At 55.9% G+C, this 22512-nt stretch overlaps 1 protein-coding gene across 1 annotated transcript; it reads left to right on the top strand.

Annotated features, from left to right (window-relative positions):
• Positions 1 to 16251: 16251 nt before the first annotated feature.
• Positions 16252 to 19227, top strand: MEX3B (mex-3 RNA binding family member B). Its single transcript, XM_030320252.1, has 2 exons — positions 16252 to 16872; positions 17733 to 19227. The coding sequence occupies exons 1-2, from the start codon at positions 16596 to 16598 to the stop codon at positions 19178 to 19180; spliced, it is 1725 nt and encodes a 574-aa protein (XP_030176112.1). The 5' UTR covers positions 16252 to 16595; the 3' UTR covers positions 19181 to 19227.
• The last annotated feature ends 3285 nt before the right edge of the window (positions 19228 to 22512 follow it).

Here is a 22512-nt window from a genome sequence, read left to right as displayed (position 1 = left end):
CCGAGACCAAGAGTCGGGCGCTCCACCGACTGAGCCCCCCCGGCGCCCCAAGATACTATTTTTTAAACCAGAAAAAAACGGAGACGTTATTTTTCCTAAAAAGGCGAAGTTAACAGGCCAGGTCCTCTGGAGGCGTCAGACGTCTGCTCCGCGCCGTTTTCCGCGTCGTTGCCGTCGGAGCCACGTTGAGGCCACGCTATGGAGCCCGTGGTTCATGTCACTTAGCGGATCTGTTCCCTGGAAGACCGGGAGCCGGCACTTACTTTTTGAAGGTAAAGTGTGTCTTAAAAGCTCCAGGGGGCTGTGCTATTTAAAGGCACAGGGGGTGAGTGGAGCTCTAACGAGGGGCCCCACTCGGGGCTTTGGCACAAGCGGCTCCCTCTGGGGGCCTTCCCCGGGGCTCGCGGGGAACAAAGACCCTCTGATGGAGAGGTTCTTAACCAGAGTCACCTGGGGAGCTGTGGGCCCTGCCCCCCCCACCCCTGCTCCAAAAGCAGCATGGGAGAGGTGAGGGGGTGGCCCTGAAGCTGAAAAAGCTCCTGGTGATTCTGCTGCAGCTTCTGGCTCAGAACCCCCTCCCCCAGCCCCCCCGCTCCCCGACATGGGGTCTTATTTCAAAGCTTGGGGTTTTACATTCAGCCAAATCCAGCACTTTCAAAGCGGGCCACCCTGGGGGAGTTGCTTCCCTGCCCCGCCCCTTGGTGAGCAGGGGAGCTGGGACTTTGCAGGGGTGGGGGGGCTTCTCCTGGTGCTAACATAACAGGTTAGCGGAGGGAAGGCGGAAGGGGGTGCTGCGTGGGGTCCCTTGACCTGGCACCCAGCTAACCAGCCTTTGACTTAATTTGTCAGGCCAGGTAACAAAGCTCTCACCGAGGGAGAGTTTCTTCACTGAAAAGAGAAGCAGAGAGACTTGAGAAACAGTACTCCCGGCATCATCCGCGCCGAGCGTTACTCATTTTACGGTCGGGAGACGCGTCTGGGTATTTTGGGCTACGAGGAGGGAGGGGTGGGCCGGGCTGGGCGTGGGGGTTCAGCCTGCCCTGTTCTGGCCTCAGCGGCCGGCCTGCCCCTGCCGGCGCGCCAGTGGCGGGAGGTGCTGTGTCCTGCGCGGTTGTTCGCGGCCATCGCACCTGCACATCGCTCGCGTCCTTGCCTCCCTGCCATCTGCCAGCCTCACCCCCTCCTGGCCCAGCGCTCCGCGGGCTCCGAGGCCGGCGCGGTGAAGTCTCACCTAGTCTCCCGGTCGCCCGTGCTCTGCACGTGCGGTTTCCTCTGCGCGGAAGATGGACGGGAGCCTCTCCTTCCCTCCCTTCCCTGCAGCCCCGGACTCCCTCCAGTCAGCGGATCAGTCACCCTCCCATTCTTAGTCCAGTGCCTCGTCTGAAGACCGCTCTGGCCCCACTTGGAAGACAGCCTCCACCTCGGGGGATCCCTGGGGGCCCTCGCCTGCCATCATAGCAATCCAGGGGATCGCGTCAGAATTGCCTGCTGCCGCGTCTTTGCGCCCTCAGGGTGCTGGTGGGGGCCTACTGAGTTCTTCCGCGCACCGGGCACCGTGCCAGTGCTGGACAGACGTCCTCGGCCTTCGCCGGTACCCCCATTGTACAGCTCGAGAAACTGGGGCTCAGAGCTCGGTAACCGGCTCTCGTCTCGTAAAGAGAACCCAGGGTCATCCTGCCTCCCGGTCTGAGCCCACAGCGGCAGAGTAAGCCAGAGTGGGGCAGAGATGAGCTTCTGTGTTTGTGCCTTCAACGGCCAGCCTAGGGGACGGGCTCCGGGCGACTTGCTAAAAGAAGGAATCGGGCTGCGGGCGCGGCCTCGGCAGAGTCTACCCCGCACGTCAGGCCCCGAGGCCTTAGTCACCTGCCGGCTCCCTTCCTAGGACACCTGGGACGCGGGCCTACGCAGGACTTGGAAGGTTTTCACCAGGGTAACGGAAACCTGAAAGGTTAAGGCAAACCGAGGTGGGCTGCCTAGAGCACTGTCAGCTGTGTGTGTGTGTGTGTGTGTGTGTGTGTTTGTGTTTGAAAACTGACTCCAAAAGCTGAGGATTTTAAAATAAATAGGACTCTACTCCGTCTCTCTGAGCCCTGCTTCTTTTGGATTCCTTCCTCTTTTTGAACTTAAAGGGTGCAGGGGGCGCCTGGGTGGCTCAGTCGGTTGAACGTCCGACTTCGGCTCCGGTCATGATCTTATGGTTCATGGGTTCGAGCCCCACGTCAGGCCCTGTGCCGACAGTTCAGAGCCTGGAGCTGCTTCGGATTGTGTCTCCCTCTCTCTCTCTGCCCCTCCCTGCTTGTGCTCTCTCAAAAATGAAGAAACGTTAAAAAAAAAAAATTTTTTTTAAAAAGGTGCTGACCCTGACAACATTGGAATAGGACAGCTGACGTGACGAGAGTGTCATCTGCGTGGGTCACCGCGGTGGGGTCTGCGGGACAGGAACCCTGTTCTCAGCAGGTGCATGACGACGGGTTTAGGGCAGGAGGGCCCCGGCCAGCTCGCGGGCTCTCGAGGTGTCAGAAACTAAGCGTGTGTGACGTGGATACACATAACACCCGCGGGGAGGGCGGGAGGGGAGACGGCGGTGAGGCCGAGCGGGTACGTGTTCCCCACAGACGAGTCTGGGTAAAGAATGCACGTGCGTTCCTTGTACTCTTCTTGTGTTTGCGCTCGCCTGGAAGTCTGAAAGTTAAAACAAAAAGAAGACAGCTGCTGACCTTGGAGCAAAGGGACGCCCAGGGAAGAGGGAGTCGTGCCTGTCTTGTGTGTGAAGTGCGGAGCGCAGGGGCCGGGGATCCCGCCGACTGAGCTGCTGCGTGGCCGGCTCCCCTTCCCGGGGGTCGTGCGGCTCGAGTCCGCTCAGCGCTCAGCAGGCCCAGCTCCGCGGGAGGCGGCCTCGGTGCTCGCGCGCGGCACTCGAGTGGCTTCCTCTGCTGTCCCCACGCGCACGCTGCACGGCCGGCCGTGGCCCCGTGATCCACGTTCTCCGCGTTCCTTCTCCACGGGTGGCGACGGGCGCGGACAGGAAGTGGTGTCTGAGGACACGGGAGGGGTGCAGCCGGGAGCCTCGGGGAAGCCTGCGGCTTAGCGGGGCTGGGGGGCGGGGGCGCAGGGAGGTGGAAAGAGCCACAAAGAACGCGGCCGCGGGGCTGAGGGCGCGGGGGGCGTGGCTGGAGAGGTGGCTTCTGGGTGGGGCCTCGTGGGACGAGAAAAAGGATGCAGAGAAAACAGCTTTTAAGAGGCGGGCGTCGGGGCGGAGGTCCGGAGAGCGGCGCTGGCGGAAAACGGCAGGCGCTGAGGTGGGGACAGCCGGGCACTGTCCCGGGCGCCGTGTCCGCCCGTTTAGAGCAACGGCCTTTCCCTCCCTCGTTCTAGAAACGAGTACACGGAGCCTATGCGGGAGGCTGCGCACATTAGCGTGGCAGGCAAGCCCACCGGCTTGAAAAGCGCTTCGTGACGATGGCTGTAGATGATAATGTGACAGGAGGAGGAAAAAGAGAGGGAGGAGAGGGAGGAGGAGAGGGAGGAGGGAGAAGAGAGGGAAGAGAAGGAAGAGGAGGAGGAGAGGTGAGGGAGGAAGGAGAGGAGAGGGAAGAGAGGGAGGAGGAGAGGGAGGAGGGAGAGGGGAGGGAAGAGGGGGAGGAGGAAGGAGGGGGGGAAGAAGGGGAGGAGGAGAGGGAGGAGGGAGAGGAGAGGGAAGAGAGGGAGGAAGAAGAAGAGAGGGAAGAGAGGGAGGAGGAGAGGGAGGAGGGAGAGGTGAGGGAGGAGGGTGAGGAGAGGGAAGAGAGGGAGGAGAGGAGGAGAGGGATGAGAGGGAGGAGGAGGAAAGGGAGGAGGGAGAGGAGAGGGAGAAAGGAGAGGTGAGGGAAGAGGGAGAGGAGAGGGGGGAGGAGGACAGGGAGGAGCAGGAGAGGTCGTGGCAGTCGTGACTGTGGCGCTGGTGGTCCCGGTGGAGGTGGTGGGTTGAGTCCTGGAACACTCCCGAAGCGGCACGGGTAGCTGGGTTTCTCTCCCACTCTGCCTTAGCCTTGACCAAGCCGGTCATGTCCTTAGTACTCAGTCCCTGCTCAGGCTCATAGGAGAAAAGGTGCTTTGGAGACGAGATCGTCTCCCTTCCTCATACACGTCCTCATTCTTTTCTGAGCTCTGATTCTGGTGATGTTTTCCCAAATTCTGCCAACCACCCCCCCCCCCCCCACCACCACCTGCAGAAAGAAAAAAAAAAACCCACAAACTTCTACTTGTCTTGTGGTTTGTAGGCAATTTAGAGGAAAATCATTCCAGGGCAGGATGGAGAGGAGAGAACCGGACATAGGACTCCTTGGGGGTCGGCTCATTCGCGGTACCCAGGCCAGTCCCTAGTGCCCTCGAGAGACCAACAGAAGCAGAAGACACTCTAGCCAGAGGCAAGAACCCCATCCCAGGGTGAGCCTGTTCCCGCAGGTGCTTTCCTGGCGCACCTGCACCAGACCTGAGAAAGGAAAGTGCAGGAAGGGGTGTGTGTGTGTGTGTGTGTGTGTGTGTAGAACCAGTGTTAAAAATAACATTTCCTCTGCAGGAGATAAAAATTTAAAAAAAATTTTTTAATGTTTATTTTTGAGAGAGAGAGACAGAGCATGAGCAGGGGAGGTGCAGAGAGAGAGAGGGAGACACAGAATCCGAAACAGGCTCCAGGCTCCGAGCTGTCAGCACAGAGCCCGACGTGGGGCTCGAACCCACGAACCGTGAGATCTTGACCTGAGCCGAAGTCGGAGGCTTAACCAAATGAGCCGCCCAGACGCCCAGACATTAAAAAAAAAAAAAAATAATAATAATAATAAAAATAAAGCTGGAATGTTCAGTCTGGGGTGAGGGAGGAGGAGAGGGGAAGATACTCTGCTTTTCCCTCTTGGGGAATATTTGTCTAATTGACCCTTAAGTATGGTAAGGATAGAGTGGTTCCTTTCCCAAGGAAAATTTCACAGGGATTTATTTATTCCTCACCGGAAACCATGAAAACCGTGAGTGAAACGCTCCGAGATCCACAGGCGATCAGAAATCCACGCTGCTGGTGTTCACGGCACAAGTGGATCTTCCTTCGAGGATTCTGTCCCCCGGTGCAAAGCCACTTAGAGATGACCCGTGTCTGGGTCTTCTGTGCCTCAGTCCACGTGGAGGACGTTAACAGTCCCACAAAAGGAAGGAGCTGCAGCCTACCCCCCTCCTGCTTTCCACTTGTTTTGAAGTGACCGCTGCCCGCGCCACACCTCAAGGGCTGGCCCACTAACAACCATCTAGAGTAGGGGACTTGAAAGAACAGCGGCGAAACTCCAGGCGTTATTCATCCCCCCTCTTCCATTTTGTGGTGCAGGGACATCAGGAGGGAACACGAAGGGCTTGGAGACCCCTCGTCCAGCCAACCTTCTGCGTTTCCGTAAGAATCTGGCAGGGGGGTCTCTAGTAAACCCCCCCCCCCCAGTTGGACGGTTGGCTTTGTAACGCCACGGGCATGTTCGCCTCGGAAAGTTTTGGTAACGTTTTACTGCCGCCATAAAGTAGCAGAGTTGATTTAATGAGCTTCTATGCTCGTAGGAAGCGTCCCCGATTCTGGTTAGCCGTATGAGATGCATCCATTTTGAAGGTTTGTGAAAACATGTAAGGCCCCTGGCCTTAAGAGAAAACCAGATTTACATTCCTCCCTGTCTCAGCAGGAAACCTTAAATCAAAGGCAACCCGCAAATCAACACATGCTTATCTGTCAGTGTACTTGTCCCAGTTTGTAATTAGACATGTATTTGTGTGGATCGATGCTGGTCTCCTCATTACGCTGCAGACTGCCTGGGAGCATCTGGCCCTGTCACCCTTGGACCCCTGGGCCCAGGCAGTGCCTGGCACAGGGGCGTCTGAGTGTCCGGAAGGAAAGGAGGGAAGGAAGAGAGGAAGGCAGGCAGGCAGGGGGAGGAAGGAGAAGGGGAGGAAGCCAGGAGAGAGGCAGCGAGGGAGCCGGTCACGGATGGAAGGATTCCTTACAGCCATCCTGTCTGGCGCGCGAGGCTCACTTGTTTTCCCCCCAGATATAAAATGGAAAGAATAAAGTACTATTTTCAATTGCTACTGTATAACTCAAATAGTTATATGTATTTTAAGTAGTCTTATTATATATATATATATATATTTTTTTTTTAAGTGGTTTTAGGTGTCGGACAAGACAGGCCCCACGCTTTCGAGGGTCCCCACTCTTGCTGCCTGCCCTCTGGCTGTGTCTCTCCCCACGATAGGCCACAGCAGGACCTCCATGCCCAGAAGGCCCCACCCCCTTCTCAGGGTCTGGGGGCCTCTCCCCGGACAGTTCCTTCCATCTTCCACCAGAAATGTGCCCAAGGTGTGTCAAAGGGTGTGGCTGTTGGCAGGGACAGAGCGTGGACGGAGCCGGGGCTCCACACGTGCTCGAGACCCCCTTGTGGTGCGGGACGGGAGGCACGGATCACGGCCAAGGCCAGCTCTCCCTGTGTGGCCAAGGACTGGGGCAGAACCGCACAGAGGCTGGGGGCTCTGAATTCTAACCTGGCCTTCCAGATCATTATGAAGGTCTATTTGTCTAGGTAGGAGTTTACAACATATTATGTACAGCAGGTGATACCTTGACTCATAACTTTTAAATATGTAGCGATATGGTATGGGAGCAAATGTTCGCGTGTGTGTATAGTTCTAAAATTTTGCTGGTATCACATCATGATTAAGTGGGAGAAAAGTTTTTTTTAATGTTTATTTTTGAGGGGGGGGAAGGGAAGGGGCAGAGAGAGAGGGAGACCCAGAATCCGAAACAGGCTCTAGGCTCTGAGCTGTCAGCACAGAGCCCGACGCGGGGCTCGGACTCACAGACCTCAAGATCATGACCTGAACTAAAGTCAGATGGTTAACTGACTGAGCCACCCGGGTGCCCCAGAAGAAATATTTTCTAAGTTCCATTTTTCCATTGGGTTATTGTGTATTTGTTTTGTTTTTGTTTTTAATATTTGGTATTGTATGATTTCCTTATATAGTTTGGATATTAATCTCTCATCAGGCATGTGGTTTGCAAACATCTCCTCTCATGCCGCCTTCTCGTTCTGTTGGTGGTCCCCTTTGCGGTGCAGAAGCCTTTAGTTTGATGTAGTCCCGCTTGTTTGTTGCTGCTTTTGTTGACTCTGCTTTTGGTGTCCTATCCGTGCCTTCGTTGCCAAGACCAGATGAAAAAAAAAAAGGGGGCTAATGACTCGAATAGACATTTCTCCAAAGACGATACACAGATGGCCAGCAGACACGTGAAAAGATGCTCGACGTGACTCATCGCCAGGGAGATGCAAATCAAAACCACCATGAGATACCCGCTCATGCCCGTGAGGACGGCTCTTCTAATTTTTTTTTTTTTTTCAACGTTTTTTATTTATTTTTGGGACAGAGCGAGACAGAGCATGAACGGGCGAGGGGCAGAGAGAGAGGGAGACACAGAATCGGAAACAGGCTCCAGGCTCTGGGCCATCAGCCCAGAGCCCGACGCGGGGCTCGGACCCACGGACCGTGAGATCGTGACCTGGCTGAAGTCGGACGCTTAACCGACTGCGCCACCCAGGCGCCCCAAGGACGGCTCTTCTAAAACAAACAAAGCAAAACAGAAGAAAGTTCTGGCAATTCTATGGCGAGAAAATGTGGAATACACGTAAATTAGAGCATCGGTCAGGCTTAAGAAAGGAAGGAAATCCGTCTGTGACGACGTGGCTGAATGTGGAGGACGCTGCACTAAGTGAAATGAGTCCATCACAGAGGAGGGGATACCGCGTGGTTCCCCCTGTCACAGAGGAGGGGATACCGCGTGGTTCCCCCCGGAGGAGCCTGCCAGGGTCAGACTCAGAAGCAGAGAGCGAAACGGAGGTTACCGGGGTCCGGGAGGAGGAGAAAATGGGGAGATGTTCAACGGGTACAAGTTCTTCCAGTTATGCAAGATGAACCCGTTCTAGATTTCTGCCGTGCCCCACGGCACCTGTGGGGAACAACACGGTGTCGTGCGCTCAGAAACTTCACGGGCTGGATCTCATGCTGTTCTTACCACAGACAAAAGGGACAGCAGGAAACTTCTGGGGGTGACGGATACATCCATCGTCAGGACCGCGGGGACAGTGTCACAGGTGCGTGGACACGTGCAAAGCCGTCAAATCGTACACGGCACACGTGTCCCGGTTTCTGTGTCTCCGTTATTTCTCAACAGAGGGGTTTTTAAAAAAGCAAGAGAGCTCGCGCTTGGACGGCTGGGTGTGCCTGCCGCTGGCCAGCTCGGGCTCAGTTTCCTCTGGGCGAAAGTATAAATAAGTTAGTCCCCATTTCACTGGATTATTGAGATTATTGAATGACAGCACCAGCATCATCCTAGTATGTAATAAGTGCTCAAAAATATCACAACTTATTCTGCCTTATTTTACTTCGTGCATGAAAACATCTTCTCGGCTCGCCAGTTACGTACTTTGAGGCCACAGATGAAGTCCTCTGCGTAGCAAGAATTGCGGGTCCCCCCTTTGCAAGTTGCTTGCACCACGGTCTGTCCTCCGCGGCTGTTGTCGTGATGTGACACAAACGCCTGTCGGTCGGCTCGTCAACGTGCTGTTCCCTTGCAGATGCCCCACCCTGGGTCACCCCGCTGTGTTCCCCGTCCCCCAGCCCGGTGCCCGTGGGACAGACACGCCGGTATCCGCCGCACCCTCATACCGTCTCGCACCGGCTTCTGGACGTCCTCTCCTCGGAACGGATGACACACTCTTGTCCATCCGCGGTCGTAAGAGGGGCTAATGTCTGGTGTCGTGACAGCTGCTCCTAGCCCCCCTTGGTTCTTCTGTGATCTTTCAGATGAACTTCTGAAAGATTCCGTGCCCCCCACCTCCCAAAACAGTTGTCCTTTGACTACTGTATAAACTTCTAATTATAGGGGCGCCTGGGTGGCTCAGTCGGTTGAGCGTCCGACTTCGGCTCAGGTCATGACCTTGCGGTTTATGAGTTCGAGCTCCGCGTCGGGCTCTGTGCTGACAGCTGGGAGCCTGAAACCTGCTTCGGATTCTGTGCCTCCCCCTCTCTCTGCTCCTCCCCGACTCATGCTCTATCTCTCTCTGTCAAAAATAAACACTTAAAAAATTTTTTTAAAAAATTAATTCTAATGATAAATTAATCCTTAAAGAATTAGCCTAATTAGAACATCTTCCCATCGTTTGTCTCCAGTCCTCATTCACTCACATAACATCTGCATTGTACAGTTTACCACATCTGAGCACCAACCGTAATGTTATTCACCTAACAGTTTTGCTCAGACTGACTTCCTTTCAAAACATACATACCAACTTCCGCTTCTCCTTGCCTTGATATCACTGAATTCCAAGGTTTCATATACTAAATATGATTTTGTAATGCAATTAAGATGAACGTATAATAGTTAAAACAGACCCATCTGTGTGCCCCCCAAGGTCACCACTGGCCCGTCTCACACCGGCCAGTCCCGCCCCGGAGACCATGGCCAGGCCCTCGGCAAGGTCAAGTTCTCCCTGAGAACCCTTCCCCATCTCTTTGCAGCGGGCCGAGCAGCCTCCTTGTCTCTCTTCCTACTGACCTGTTGGTATTTGTTTTATTTGGTTGTTATATACTTTTTGTATGCTTTGTCGTGTTTGGTTTTACGCTTTCCACTTAACGATGCTTCTTAACATTTTCCTGCTGGAGACCCCATCTTCTTTCTTTTCTTCGGAGTCGTGGAATTTACATCATGGCCTCTGTGTTACTTCTTCTGTTAGGTTGGTGCTCACGCCTCCCGAAAGGCATTCTCGCATTTGTATTTCTTTGCTTGTTAGAGTCCATGAATCTCCGTATCCTCGTGTACACGTTTTACTACAATGACAGCTGTGGAATTTAAATAAAGCTGTAGATTTGTTTTATCAGCATAACAAAAACGATTCTATTATTAGCTAAAATTTTAATAGCTCTGTTGACATAATTTTTATCTTTTGAACTGAAATGCGTAGGGAAGAAATCATTTTAGCACGAAGTTAAGCTGGCTAGTCATTCAGAGTTAGTTGTGAGACGGTCACAGCTGCATTTCAATTGATTGGCATCTCAACTTGTCATGGTGATGCTGAAAAGGCAAAAATTCTTCAGGTTATAAAGGTATTTCTTTTTTTTTTTTTTTAAGTAATGAGAACAGAGAAGGTGTGGTCATACAAAATGTTGAAAAAGATTAGAGCTTTAAATCCTTTTTTGCTCTGTGTTCTGTCACTTTAGAAGAGGACGAACATGGAACCTTCGTCCCTCAAGTGCGTCGCCATCCCACTGGCGAGAAAGGCGGATAGCCCGCCTTTGTTGCCTCAGTAAGGACTAATATTCCTATGTTATAGATGAGAAAACCAAAGCTAAGAGACTAGCTGACCAGTCGGAGGTCAACAAACTGAGGAAAACTCAAAACGTCACCCCTGATCCGGTGCACCTGTCTACGCAGCCAGTGCGTGCAGCCGTTGTAGACGTCCCTGATTAAGTGGTCCTCGCGTTTCTGGGAGGTGGCCCGCCCCATCTGCAGGCAGCTCCCAGCTCAAGGCGGCTCCTGTCCTCTGCTGGTATCTGCCTTCCAGAAGCATCTACCCTTGCCTCCCCCACCCCCCACTGTACTTTCACAGAAGAAGCCTCCCATTGAGAAAAGTTCCTAAGTATCGGAGAACTATCAGTCCCTCCACGTTCACGGCTTTCCCACTTTTGATCTTTCAAACTCCATTTACTGAGCACTCAGGATCGTGACCCGCTTCAACTTTTATTTAATTTGGTGTTATTGTTTTCTATCTGTCATCCTCAATTCTGACGAATAAATACTTTTAGCCCCAAGACTTTCCTCTGTTGCCAGAGGCCTGGCATTTGGTTGGTTCGTTGGTTGGAGTTGGGGGTCTGGGGTCGCTGGATTCCAATCCTAGTTCCCAGAATGGGACCTTTCTGGAACAGAAACGGCCATCGCAGCTTATCAGTACACCGTGAGAACTGACACTGTCCCGGTGTTCAGCATGGTGACTGACTCGTGCCATATGTCAGCACGTGGTGTTTGTTTTGTTTTGTTTTACTTCCATGGCACGGAAGTCCTGCTAGGAGCTTCGTGCGGGGCTGGGACCACGGAGCTGTGGCTGCCTCACCACCTCCCCCACACAGGGTCCGGCAGCTCCCGGGGCCTTCACCTCGGGGCCCCGTTTAGTTCAGGGAAAGGGGGCTGGGAGCGAGGGGGCTGAGACCGCCTTCCTGCAGATGCCTCGCAGGACGGCCCCCGCCTGGACTTGGGAGGCAGCTGTCCTGTTCCTCGTAGGTTTGACAACAGCAAATGTGACTGAGCCTACCCCACGCCGGCCCAGGACACGCAGAGGGGTGAGCTAGGGGCAGCCTCGATTTCCTTGAGTTACTTGAGAAAGAATGAGCGCTTCATGTGGGAAGTGAGGGCTCCGGGTCCCCAGTCCAGACCCACACTGTCAACGAGCCAGTGAGTCTGGGCCAGCCGCTTCCCGTCCCTCCGCTCCCTGCCACATAGAAGTTTGGGACCACACACTTGCTGGCATCCTGAGGTTCTAACCACCTGCTAGAATTCATCAGTTCATAGAAAGGGGTTCCACCTGAGAGTCTGGGGTCAAGTGGAGGATTCCACAGGTCCATTTCATCCCTGCTCAGGAAGAAGAAAGGGCACCTCCTTCCCGAAGGTCGGCGGGCCTCCGGGCTCCCGGAGTTCCTGTGTATCTTCAAGGTTTTAAAATTACCACCTCTGGTTCCTATTCCTCTCTGACATTGCAGAATGGTTATTACTGATGATTAACCAAATGAACGTTTAAATTTTAGAAGTCAAGCCACTTTTAAAGGCCCATTTTATACAATTTATGACACTTTCTCCCTCTCTACCCTCATAATTCCGAAAGCTTTTACAAGTATAAATGTGTGCTAGGATTCGCTTTAGGTTTTTCCCTTCTACTTACAGCAGGTACGGGTGCTTTTGGTTTTATTAAGCCTTTTAGCGCTGTTTAACTTTTAAACTAAGCATGTATCGCTTTTAAAAACTAATCCAATAAAGACGCTCAGAACTTGAGACATGAAAATAAAACGTGATCCCGCTATTTAAAGAACCATCATGAAAATGCCGACGTATTGCTTCCCGGCCTGTTCGTCTGCCTCTCCTGATGCTTCCTGCGGGTTTAGTAACATACGCGCCTCTTATCTCTTTCTGTTCGTCCAACCCAAGGACAGCATTTCCCATATTATCAAAACATTCTTCAAAAACGTTGTGTCCACGTTACATACATGTTAACAACAGGACATCAAAAACCAAAATGCTTTCAGGTGCCCTCACCCACGTGGGCGGTACAGTCCCGTGAGGGATGCAAGGCTGGAAGTCTGCCCTGGCCTTTATAGGCCCTGAGCAAGGCCATTCCCACCTCCAGTTGAGGATCCACAGCTCAGAGGTGGGACGGAACTTGGGTGGTTCCGCTCACAGACTCGGGTACCATTTATCAGCTGTGTGACCTGCAGCCCAACAGCGAATCTGAGATTTATTGAGTCCAAAGGTCACGTCACCATAGGGGTCCTGCTTAAGGAAAAGAATAAAGACCTCACTCTTGAAAACTTTACTAAAACGTGATCCTGTGAATAAATTGCTTTCACCCCTCCCATGGCCATGCAAAGGCCCCGTGCACACGAAGAGCCCAGAGCTCAGGCTTCACTTGCTTCAAGATAAATAAATCTGCCTCCGCCTGGGCAAGAGACTTAACCTACCTTCATCTGCAAAATGGGGACAACAGAAGTGACTTTACCTTTTCTTAATTTGGGACAACTGAAATTCTCGATTACATTACCAGACCACACTCTGCACTCTGCAAGCTCCTTTCTTTTGCTAATAATAAAACAAAACAAAACAAAACAAAACAAAACAAAACCAAACCATGGCCACCTCGGAAGTTCTTGGGGAAAGCGTCCTGTATCGGGAAAAGTAATTAAGCTCTGGGGTCCTAAAGGAGCCTGGGAAAGTCTAGCCAAAAACTAGGGAGGTGGGTCTATTTAAAAACAGAACTGGACTTTGCAAGTTTTATCCTGTCTTGGCTTATTAAATCCACTAATTGAGAATTAAATTTTCCAGATTGTTACTTTTATAACAGCACTCGAGTGTCAGAAAATCCCCTGACCGGTCAGCACTGGATACAGGCAGAGAAGATACGAAGTGACTGTGGGTTAAGCTCCACCCCACCCCAAACTAAGTACGTTTGCTTAGTGCTTTGTAATTTACAGCGAGTTACCTTTCACCTTCATTATCCATCGGCTCAAACAACCCCCTGAGGCAGGTGGGACGCTGGATACTAGCCTCTTCTCAGAGACCAGCGTGCTGAAGCTGAGCTCGGCTGGGGGGTCGGGTCTGTCAAACATCACCGCTCCCGCTACCACAGTCATCACCCTCCTAGACTCTCAGGAGGCCCTTCGATTTTGTGGGCGTCTTCAGAAAACCACCCGATCTTTGCATAGGTGTTCCTGAAGCACTCTGGTCTACGGAGGGCGGCCCGGGCTGCATGGAATGCCAGTGGGCACCTGACCACAGGCAGCCCTCCATGAATTCGTCGGGTCGGAGTTTGAGCTTATCCTCCAAGTGGGCTCAGATGTGTGATTTCATTGAACACCTGCAGTTACGGCCGGGTACAGATCTGCTGGGGGAGAAGGACACCTGTCAGTTCCACAAAGTGTCACACACACCATCCTGGGAATGACCCAAGGACCCCAGGGACTCTCAACAACATGGGTTTCTGATTTAACCTACCTGAAATCTTAACACTGCAGGTAGGAGGGCAGGATGTGTGCAGGCCTGTCCCCCAGCAGGAGCAACCCTGGGTGGGGGAGCCCCCATTTACCCGTGTGCGGGCCTCACTAGCAGTGGACCCTGAGGAACCACTTTACTTTCATGGTGTTGTTTGAAAAAGGAAACCCCACTTGGCCCAATCGGGAGGTTATTAAATTCCTGGAAACGGAGCTGAGAGGCCAGCAAAAAAGCCTGTGGTGTTGGCAACATGTAAACGCGGAGGCCCTGGGAGTCCTTTCCCTGTCTGCCCTGGCCTTTATAGGCCCTGAGCAAGGCCATTCCCGGCCAGGACCCTCTCCGCGGAGAACCTCCTTCCTCCGGGCACCCCCCCTCATCCACAGATGAGTGGGACGGGAGCCCACAAACCAGGTTGAAAAAGACAAGAATTCACTAGAGTACTAGGCGGTGGCTCTCCAGAGGACTTGCCACCGCCTCTGCCCCATCTCTCTCTCCCTCTCTCTGTCTCACGCACACCCCAGACTCAGGGAAGCTGACACAAACATCCTGACGAAATAACCACCCTGAGCGCCTTCTAAGCCTCATTTCCCCGAGGAAATAATCAGCACCTCTTCTCCAAGACAGCTCCAGGTGAGCAAGAAGGGAACACCTTCCCGTGCTCAAAAGTAAAGGCGTTTGCGGCACTGCCCACTGATTCCCGAGCGCGCTCGCATCTACCGTCACAGTCAATTCTCCGAACCCACGAGGTGGCCGGGGCAGGTACGACCCGCCCCCTCCTTTCACGCATGGCACACCGGGGCCCGGGCGCTCGCGCTCCTCCCGGGCTCACGCAGGGAGAGAACACCCGGGAGCCTCCGCCTGTGCGCCCCGAGCTCGCCCCGCGGCACCGGCAGGCCCCCCGCGTGGGCCCGTCCGCGGTGGCGGCCACATGGCCGCACTGTCCCGCGCGCGCGTCCCGCCGAGCCGCGCGGACGCCGGCGCTCTCCGCCAACCGCAGCCCCCGGCCGCCCTGCCGAACCGCAGCCCCCGGCCGGCCGGGCGCGGGGACGCGGCGAGCCCGGGGGCGCCGGGAACAACGAAGAGGGGCGCGCGCGGGGCCCGAGGGGGCGTCGGCGCCCGTGGCTGCGCAGGGGGCGGACCGGGCGGCGGCCGGCGGGCAGGCGGTGAGCCCCGGCCCGGCCCCCAAAGCCTTCTTTCTTCCCTCGCGCTCGGAGGCGGCCGCGGGAGCTCCGGAAGGGGGCGCAGCTCGCCGTCCCCCTCCGGCCGGTCCGGGCGCGCCCTCCCTCCGCCGCCAACTCCTCCCCGAGAAGCGCACAAAGAACGGCGGGGCGGCGGGCGCACACCTCCCGTCGGGGCGGGGCCGCGGGAGGGGCCGGCGCACGCTCCGCCGCGCCCGCCTTAAAGGGCCCGCCCGCTCCTCGCGCGCACCGCGCATGCCCGGCCGCGGGGCGGGGAGGGACCCGAGAGCGGCGCGCGCACGCCCGCGCCGCCCGCCGGAGCCATGGCCGGCGTCCCCGCGGTGGCGGCGCGGCGCTCGTGCACGCGTCAGCGCCCGCGGGGGCTCGGCCGGCGCGCGGGGCGTGTGCAGGACCCCCGCCCCGCGCCTTCCGGAGGTCGCCGGCCGCAGGGCGGGCCAGGCCCGCGCTGCGGCGGGGCTCCGGCTCTCCGATCCGCAGTTTCGGGGCCACTTGGACGGAGTGCTGCCCGGGGGGACCGAACTGCGGGCGCGCGCGCGAGGAGCGATGCGGGCGGGCCTATGCCTTTGTGTCTCCTGCGCTCCCGCGCAGGTGGGCAACCCGCGCCAGGAGCCACTTTGCCAGTGCGCACCGGGACCCCGAGTCCCGCTTTCCGTGTCCGAGGACTCGGGCCGCCCTTTGGGGCGGACAATAGACCCTTCTCCCAGTGGCACCGTGGGCTCTAGGGGTGGCTTATTTGGGGACGCTAACGGGACTTTCGCAGGACCGCTCGCTCAGAGCCGGGCCGCTGGCAGCAGAGTTGGGCGCGTTTTCCTTTCTCAATCGCGCGAGGGAGGAGATCTGGGGACAGACTGTCCTCGGCCGATAGGTACGCGCGAGTGTCCCGAGCCTGCCGGTCCCGCATTAGACAACAAAGAGAGGCGTTAGCGGCGGCGGGGGAGGGGCGCGGCCGGGAGGAGGACGGGGCGGGCTGCGGCGAGCGCGGGGGTGGGGGGCGCTCGCTCTCCGCTCGCCCTGACCGCGGCCTCCGCCCGCCCCCGGCCCGGCGCGCGCCAATCGCCTCCCCCAGCGATAGTGTCAGTAGCATTGTAGTGTCAGCTCCCGCCGGTGACGTTGCGCCTCCCTCGTCCCCCTCCGGAGCCGTCTGGCTGCAGAGGCTCAGTCAAGAGGCGGGGAGGAGAGGAGGAAAAAGCGCTGAGTGAGGGCGGGCGGGCGGGCGGGAGGGAGGGAGTGGAGGAGCCGGGGAGGGGCTCCTTAAAGAAACGCTGCTGTCGCTCGCCTGCTCGCTCCTCGCTCGGCATTGTGGCCAGCCAGCCGGGCACTCGGGGGGTACGCGCGGCCGCCGCTCGAGCTTTGCCCCCACCCCACCCGCCGGCAGATCTGGGGTGGGGACCCAGGCGGGGGCTCCTGCAGCCACTGCCCGGCGCGGACCGCACCGAGCGCCCCACTCCTCCCGGCGCCGAGAAAGGAGCAACGGAGCCCTCTGCAGCCGGCCGGCCTCCCCGCCCCTGACCACTCGCTTCCCGGCTGCCTTTGTGGCCGCAGCTTCTCGCCGCCGAGCCGAGGGCCGGCGGGGGCGCGGCGCGCACGGCCGAGCGATGCCCAGCTCCCTGTTTGCAGAGCTGGAGCGCAACGGCAGCGGCGGCGGAGGGGGAGGCGGCGGCGGCGGCGGCGGCGGCGGCGGCGGCGGGGGAGAGACCCTGGATGACCAAAGAGCCCTGCAGCTCGCGCTCGATCAGCTCTCCCTGCTGGGGCTGGACAGTGACGAGGGCGCCTCTCTGTACGACAGTGAGCCGCGCAAGAAGAGCGTGAACATGACCGAGTGCGTGCCGGTGCCCAGTTCCGAGCACGTCGCCGAGATCGTGGGGCGGCAAGGTGGGTCCGGCAGGGATGGGGAGCTGGGGGTGGGGTGGGGGTGGGGGAGAGGGTCTCGGGCCACCGCCCCGCGGGGAGGGCGCGGGAGGGCTCGGGATCCGCGGCGCCCGCGAGCCCTGGCGAGAGAGGAAGAGCCGCGCGAGGGGCCGGCGCCCCAGACAAAGAAAGTGCAGGCAGGCTGTCTCCCGGAGCCGCGCCGCTGCCATGGCGGGATGCACTTCATCCTGCTGAAATCACTGCCTTCTCCCCTAGCGCCCCCCACCCAACCCACCCCGGGAAATAGAATTTAAATGTAAGATGCTTGGGGGAGGGGGCCTTTGATGGGTCCTTTGGGAGGGGGAGGAGGAGGAGTGAGCATCGGATGGGAGGAGGATTCTGGATTTCTGCAAAGCGGAATGGAGCCCAGAGGAGGAACAATGGGTCCCGGGACTGCCCCCCCCTCCCATCAGTCCCCCAGCTCTGGTGGTGGTGGGGGGGGGGGAGCGGATCGCGGCTCCGGCCCTCTTCCCCGGACCCCTTCGCCTCGTCTTCAGGGCGGACGGCGCGCCCCGCTGGATCCTAGCGGCATCTCCCCAGCTGACTTTTTCTGGGATTCTCGGGTTCGCTCGGGACGACTGCAGTCACCGGGGGAGGGCTGGGCAGCCAATGGGCTGTTCCTCGAGCGCCGCGCGGGTGGAACCCGCTTCCCAGCCGGTGGCGGGGCCCGGGGTCAGTGAGGGAGCCGCCCCCTTTCCGCCCAAAGCGTGTCCTGCTGTCCCGCAGCCCTGGGCGCGGGCGGTCCCAGGTCTCCGCGGTTACCCCGGGATAATGGGCGTGTCTGTCTCTCTCTCCCACTCCCTCCCCTGCACCCCGGCTCCCAGGTTGTAAAATCAAAGCGCTGCGGGCGAAGACCAATACTTACATCAAGACCCCGGTTCGCGGGGAGGAGCCTGTCTTTGTTGTGACGGGCAGGAAGGAGGATGTGGCCATGGCTCGGAGGGAGATCATCTCTGCCGCGGAGCACTTCTCCATGATCCGCGCCTCGCGGAATAAGAACACGGCGCTCAACGGCGCAGTGCCCGGGCCGCCCAACCTGCCTGGACAGACCACCATCCAGGTGCGGGTGCCCTATCGCGTGGTGGGGCTCGTGGTGGGGCCCAAGGGCGCCACGATCAAGCGCATCCAGCAGCAGACGCACACGTACATCGTGACGCCCAGCCGAGACAAGGAGCCGGTGTTCGAGGTGACCGGCATGCCTGAGAACGTGGACCGAGCTCGCGAGGAGATCGAGGCGCACATCGCCCTGCGCACGGGCGGTATCATTGAGCTCACGGATGAGAACGACTTCCACGCCAACGGCACGGATGTGGGCTTTGATCTGCATCACGGGTCCGGCGGGTCCGGCCCGGGCAGCCTCTGGAGCAAGCCCACCCCCAGCATCACGCCCACCCCCGGCCGCAAGCCCTTCTCTAGCTACCGCAACGACAGCTCCAGCTCGCTCGGCAGCGCCTCCACAGACTCTTACTTCGGCGGGGGGACCGGCGGCAGCACAGCCGCCACCCCGCGCCTGGCGGACTACAGCCCCCCCAGCCCCGCGCTCACCTTCGCCCATAACGGGAACAACAACAACGGCAACGGATACACCTACGCGGCGGGGGAAGCTTCCGTGCCTTCCCCCGACGGCTGTCCCGAGCTACCGCCCACCTTCGACCCGGCCCCCGCCCCCCCGCCTGGGGCGCCCCTGCTCTGGGCTCAGTTCGAGCGGTCCCCGGGGGGCGGGCCTGCGGCGCCCGTCGCCTCTTCCTGCTCTTCCTCCGCGTCTTCTTCCGCTTCGTCCTCCTCGGTGGTCTTTCCCGGGGGCGGCGCCAGCGCGCCCTCCAATGCCAACCTGGGGCTGCTGGTGCACCGCCGGCTGCACCCGGGCACCAGCTGCCCGCGCCTGTCCCCGCCCTTGCACATGGCGCCGGGGACGGGCGAGCACCACCTGGCGCGCCGGGTGCGCAGCGACCCGGGCGGAGGGGGCCTGACCTACGCCGCCTATGCCAACGGGCTGGGGGCGCAGCTGCCGGGCCTGCAGCCGTCGGACACCTCCGGCTCGTCGTCGTCGTCCAGCTCCTCCTCCAGCTCCTCCTCCTCGTCGTCGGGGCTGCGGCGGAAGGGCAGCCGCGACTGCTCCGTGTGCTTCGAGAGCGAGGTGATCGCCGCGCTCGTGCCCTGCGGCCACAACCTCTTCTGCATGGAGTGCGCCAACCGCATCTGCGAGAAGAGCGAGCCCGAGTGCCCGGTCTGCCACACCGCGGTCACTCAGGCCATCCGCATCTTCTCCTGAAGGCGGCGCGCGCCTGCGCGCACCCCGCGGGGAGGGGGTGGGGGGGAGAAGGGGGACCCCCCTCCCCTCCCCTCCCCTCCCCTCCCCTCCGGCCTCGCTCCCCCACCCCCCACCCTGTCCGCGCCCACCCGCCGCCTTGGTGCCCCACCTTCTCCTCCCCGCCCTGCTCTCACTCTGAGGTCCAGAGGAGCTTGGAAAGCTGTAGTATCCGCTCATTTTTAAAATGTAATTTTTAAACAAAGGAACTTGCCAGGATATCTGCATCAAGAGTACTGTAGCCTGGGAAGCCTCTGATCTGAACCACCTGAAATGCATGCTCTATAAATAATAGGAACGGCGACATTCTAGTCATGATAGTTTTTACACTGTACTTAATAGGAAGCTTCCAGAAGAAGAAAACCCCACAAGTTTTCCATTTTTCTTAAAGTAGGAGAAAAAAAAAAAGAACAATAATTATTATGATTAAGATGGTAATAATAGTGCTTATGGGATGTGTGGACTGTTTTACGTGTGTTCCCCTCTGTGGCTGGGTTCCTCCGATGCTTATTCTAGAACACAGTGGATCCTTTTTGAATGTTGTGGAAGGGCCAGGAGTTCCTGTGAATCCAGGATACTGCAGCTTTATAAAAGTTAAACTGTAACATATCTCTTATATATTAAAAACGTTTAAAAGTTTTAAAGAGAAATTGCATTAATACAGATTGAAGTATTTTATTCTTTTTTGACTTGAAAAATTATATTTCATATTGCAAAGATGTTTACAAGTATTTTAATTTAAGTTCAGTGAACTTTTTTGTAGCTGGGTTAAATCTTTTTATTTTAGTATGGCCTTATGGCAAAGAACACTGTATTATTTTAATAACCACACAATTGTGACGAAATTACAAAACCATAAAATGTGTAATGTTTTGAACAGTATTCTGTTGGGATGGAGATTTTATAGGTTCAGACAAATCTTCTAGATTTGCTTCACCCAGCATATTTTCTATTCAGTGATATAAAGCATATTTTATTCTATATTATTACAAAAAAAAAAACGGAAACGTATAAACACGTCAAAAGGAACTGTGGATGCTTTCTAACATTTGTATAAATAGAATTCCGTGCAAGCTACGAAAATTCTGTTGGGCCACTATAGTTTTAGTATTCCTATTTTAATACATTTGTTTACCACTTGTTTATGTATATGTAGGTGACGTTACTTGAGCTTAAATGTACTTTACTGAGCAAAGTTTAAAAAGCAAAGTATATTTTATTTTATGATAAAGGGCCTTTAACCTCATGGTCAAATACTAATATTATATTTGCTGAGACAAGATTTGAAATTGTATCAAGAGTTTTATTTTTCTGACATTTAAAGTTCTACATAATAAAGGTAAGACTTAAGTAATGGTGCTACTTTGTTTTTTAAGTATTTCTATATAAATAAAATATTGAAGAAAATCTATCTTGTGTGGCGGCTTGGTGTTGTTTTGTTTTTGTTTTTGTTTTTGTTTTTGTTTGCTTGTTTGTTTCTAAGCCCCTTGGAGCCCACCTGTGTAAATCACTTTTAAGTGGCTGGTGAAAATGTATTCATTCCAGGCATGTGCTGTCAGTATTTTGTCAATAGAATGGGCTTTCAAAACAGGCCAGAGTTGTGACGAGCTGAACGTATAGACTGTGGGTAACTTTATTTATTTATTTATTTATTTGTAATTGCACGCTTCTACTGAATCAGGGCTCACTTCCCCATTAGACATAGCAGGCACGGTGCCTAGGGCCCACGACACTTTTCAGGGGCCCAGCAAAAAATGTTTGATTGCTTTCAAAATCAGAAGAGAGAAAACCCAAAAGCGATGAAATTCTTCAAAGGAAACGTTTGAATTTTCAGGTCCACGAGAACCTATTAAATTTTCCCGAAACACGAAGGAAATAAAATGTTAAAAGTACTTAAAGTTACATCAAAGATACACTTTAATGTTGATATTATTATGCAGGAAGGAGCCCAGGACACAAGAGTGCTTGAGCCTGGCAAAGCTATAATCCCGCCCTGCCTGGCCCCTTCCGGGGACAGGGAGCCTAAGGGCTGTGTTTGCTGTTGGAAGGTTCCGTGGAGGGTCGCTTCTTGGGGGCAGCTGCGCAATGACGGTTTCTGCTTGCAGAGGACCCCGCTGGATTTGAGGACTGGTCTTAAGAGGCTTCTGCTGGAAGGACAAACTAATTGGTGTTGGCAGGCTGAGGGGGTTAACTGTTTGTTGTTGTTTGAGAGAAGTTTTGTTGTTTGTTTTTAGCAGACTTATACCTGCTGCCTGGCTGTGGGCTTTGTCAAATGATGGGGCCACCGTGTTTCACTTGACCTGAGCTCTGTCTTCTGGAGAGTATTCAGACACGACCAGACCGTGCCCCTGAATTCCCAGCAAACTTTCCAGCGGATCCGCTGCCCCCGGAGAACCGTGTCTGCCCAGACTGTGGCAGGCTTCTCTTTTCATCTGTGCAGATGGGTAACATTCAGCAGGTGAGTCCAGACCGTGGGCTACAATATATATTCAGTGGGGGTTCCTCTTTTCCCTTTGTATTCATTTCTATCTGTCCAGAAATTTAGCAACGGCCTTGTCCATCGTCGCTCCTGATTTGCTTGGTTCAAATGCTGCCGTGTAAAGGCAGGAGGCTGGAATTTGGGGTGGGAAGGGAAAAAGGAGTGGCCCGGCTTGGGAAATTTCTGGCATCATCTCCAGCCTCTGGAACGTTCCCAGATGGCGTTTACCCCCTGGCCGAGGCCTGGCGAGAAGCAGTGTTACAGTGTTCCCCACCTTTCCTGTTAACTGTTCAGAAATGCCTAGAACAGAACCAAGGTTCCTTTTACACTTACCTCTTCGGCCATGTAACTGCTTTTCTGCTCCAGCAGAGTGATTACAGAGAGGACAAGGAAAAAACAAAAGCCTTGACGGGATTTCTCATGGGCTCTTCCTCACACGTGGAGATTTTCTTGGGGTCCATATGCTGCTTTGGAAAATAAAAAAAGATCAGGTCTTGAGGCTGCTGACATACGCTTTGAGTGGCCCACATACCTTTGCGGGGAGAGGTTCCCTTGGTTGACATGGAGTTTGGGGATGTATTATTAATAAGTGTTGGTTTCTCGGGAGAAAGAGCTTTCTCTCTTTTAACCCATTGGTTTCCCCTGCGGGGCAGGCCCTGGTCACCGGCACAGGGCGTGGAAAAGGCTAGTGGGATCAGACTGGCGTTAGCTTTTGATCCGAGGCAAGCCTTCTGTCCCATTCCCCAGATCCCCCAGATGACGACCCTGAAGGTGGCCGCGGGCTGCGCAGGTGACCGTCCTCCAGCTGGAGAGGCGA

The sequence above is a fragment of the Lynx canadensis genome, chromosome B3 (genome assembly GCF_007474595.2).
Source record: "Lynx canadensis isolate LIC74 chromosome B3, mLynCan4.pri.v2, whole genome shotgun sequence".
Lineage (NCBI taxonomy): Eukaryota > Metazoa > Chordata > Mammalia > Carnivora > Felidae > Lynx > Lynx canadensis.
The sequence above is the reverse complement of the archived record's forward strand: the minus strand, read 5'-3'. Positions and strand labels throughout refer to the sequence as shown.

Excerpts from the sequence above, each read along its gene's own strand:
- MEX3B (XM_030320252.1), top strand. The coding sequence starts at position 16,596 with ATGCCCAGCTCCCTGTTTGCAGAGCTGGAGCGCAACGGCAGCGGCGGC. Across the intron at positions 16,873-17,732 it reads CGAGATCGTGGGGCGGCAAG|GTTGTAAAATCAAAGCGCTG; the intron begins GTGGGTCCGGCA and ends CCCGGCTCCCAG.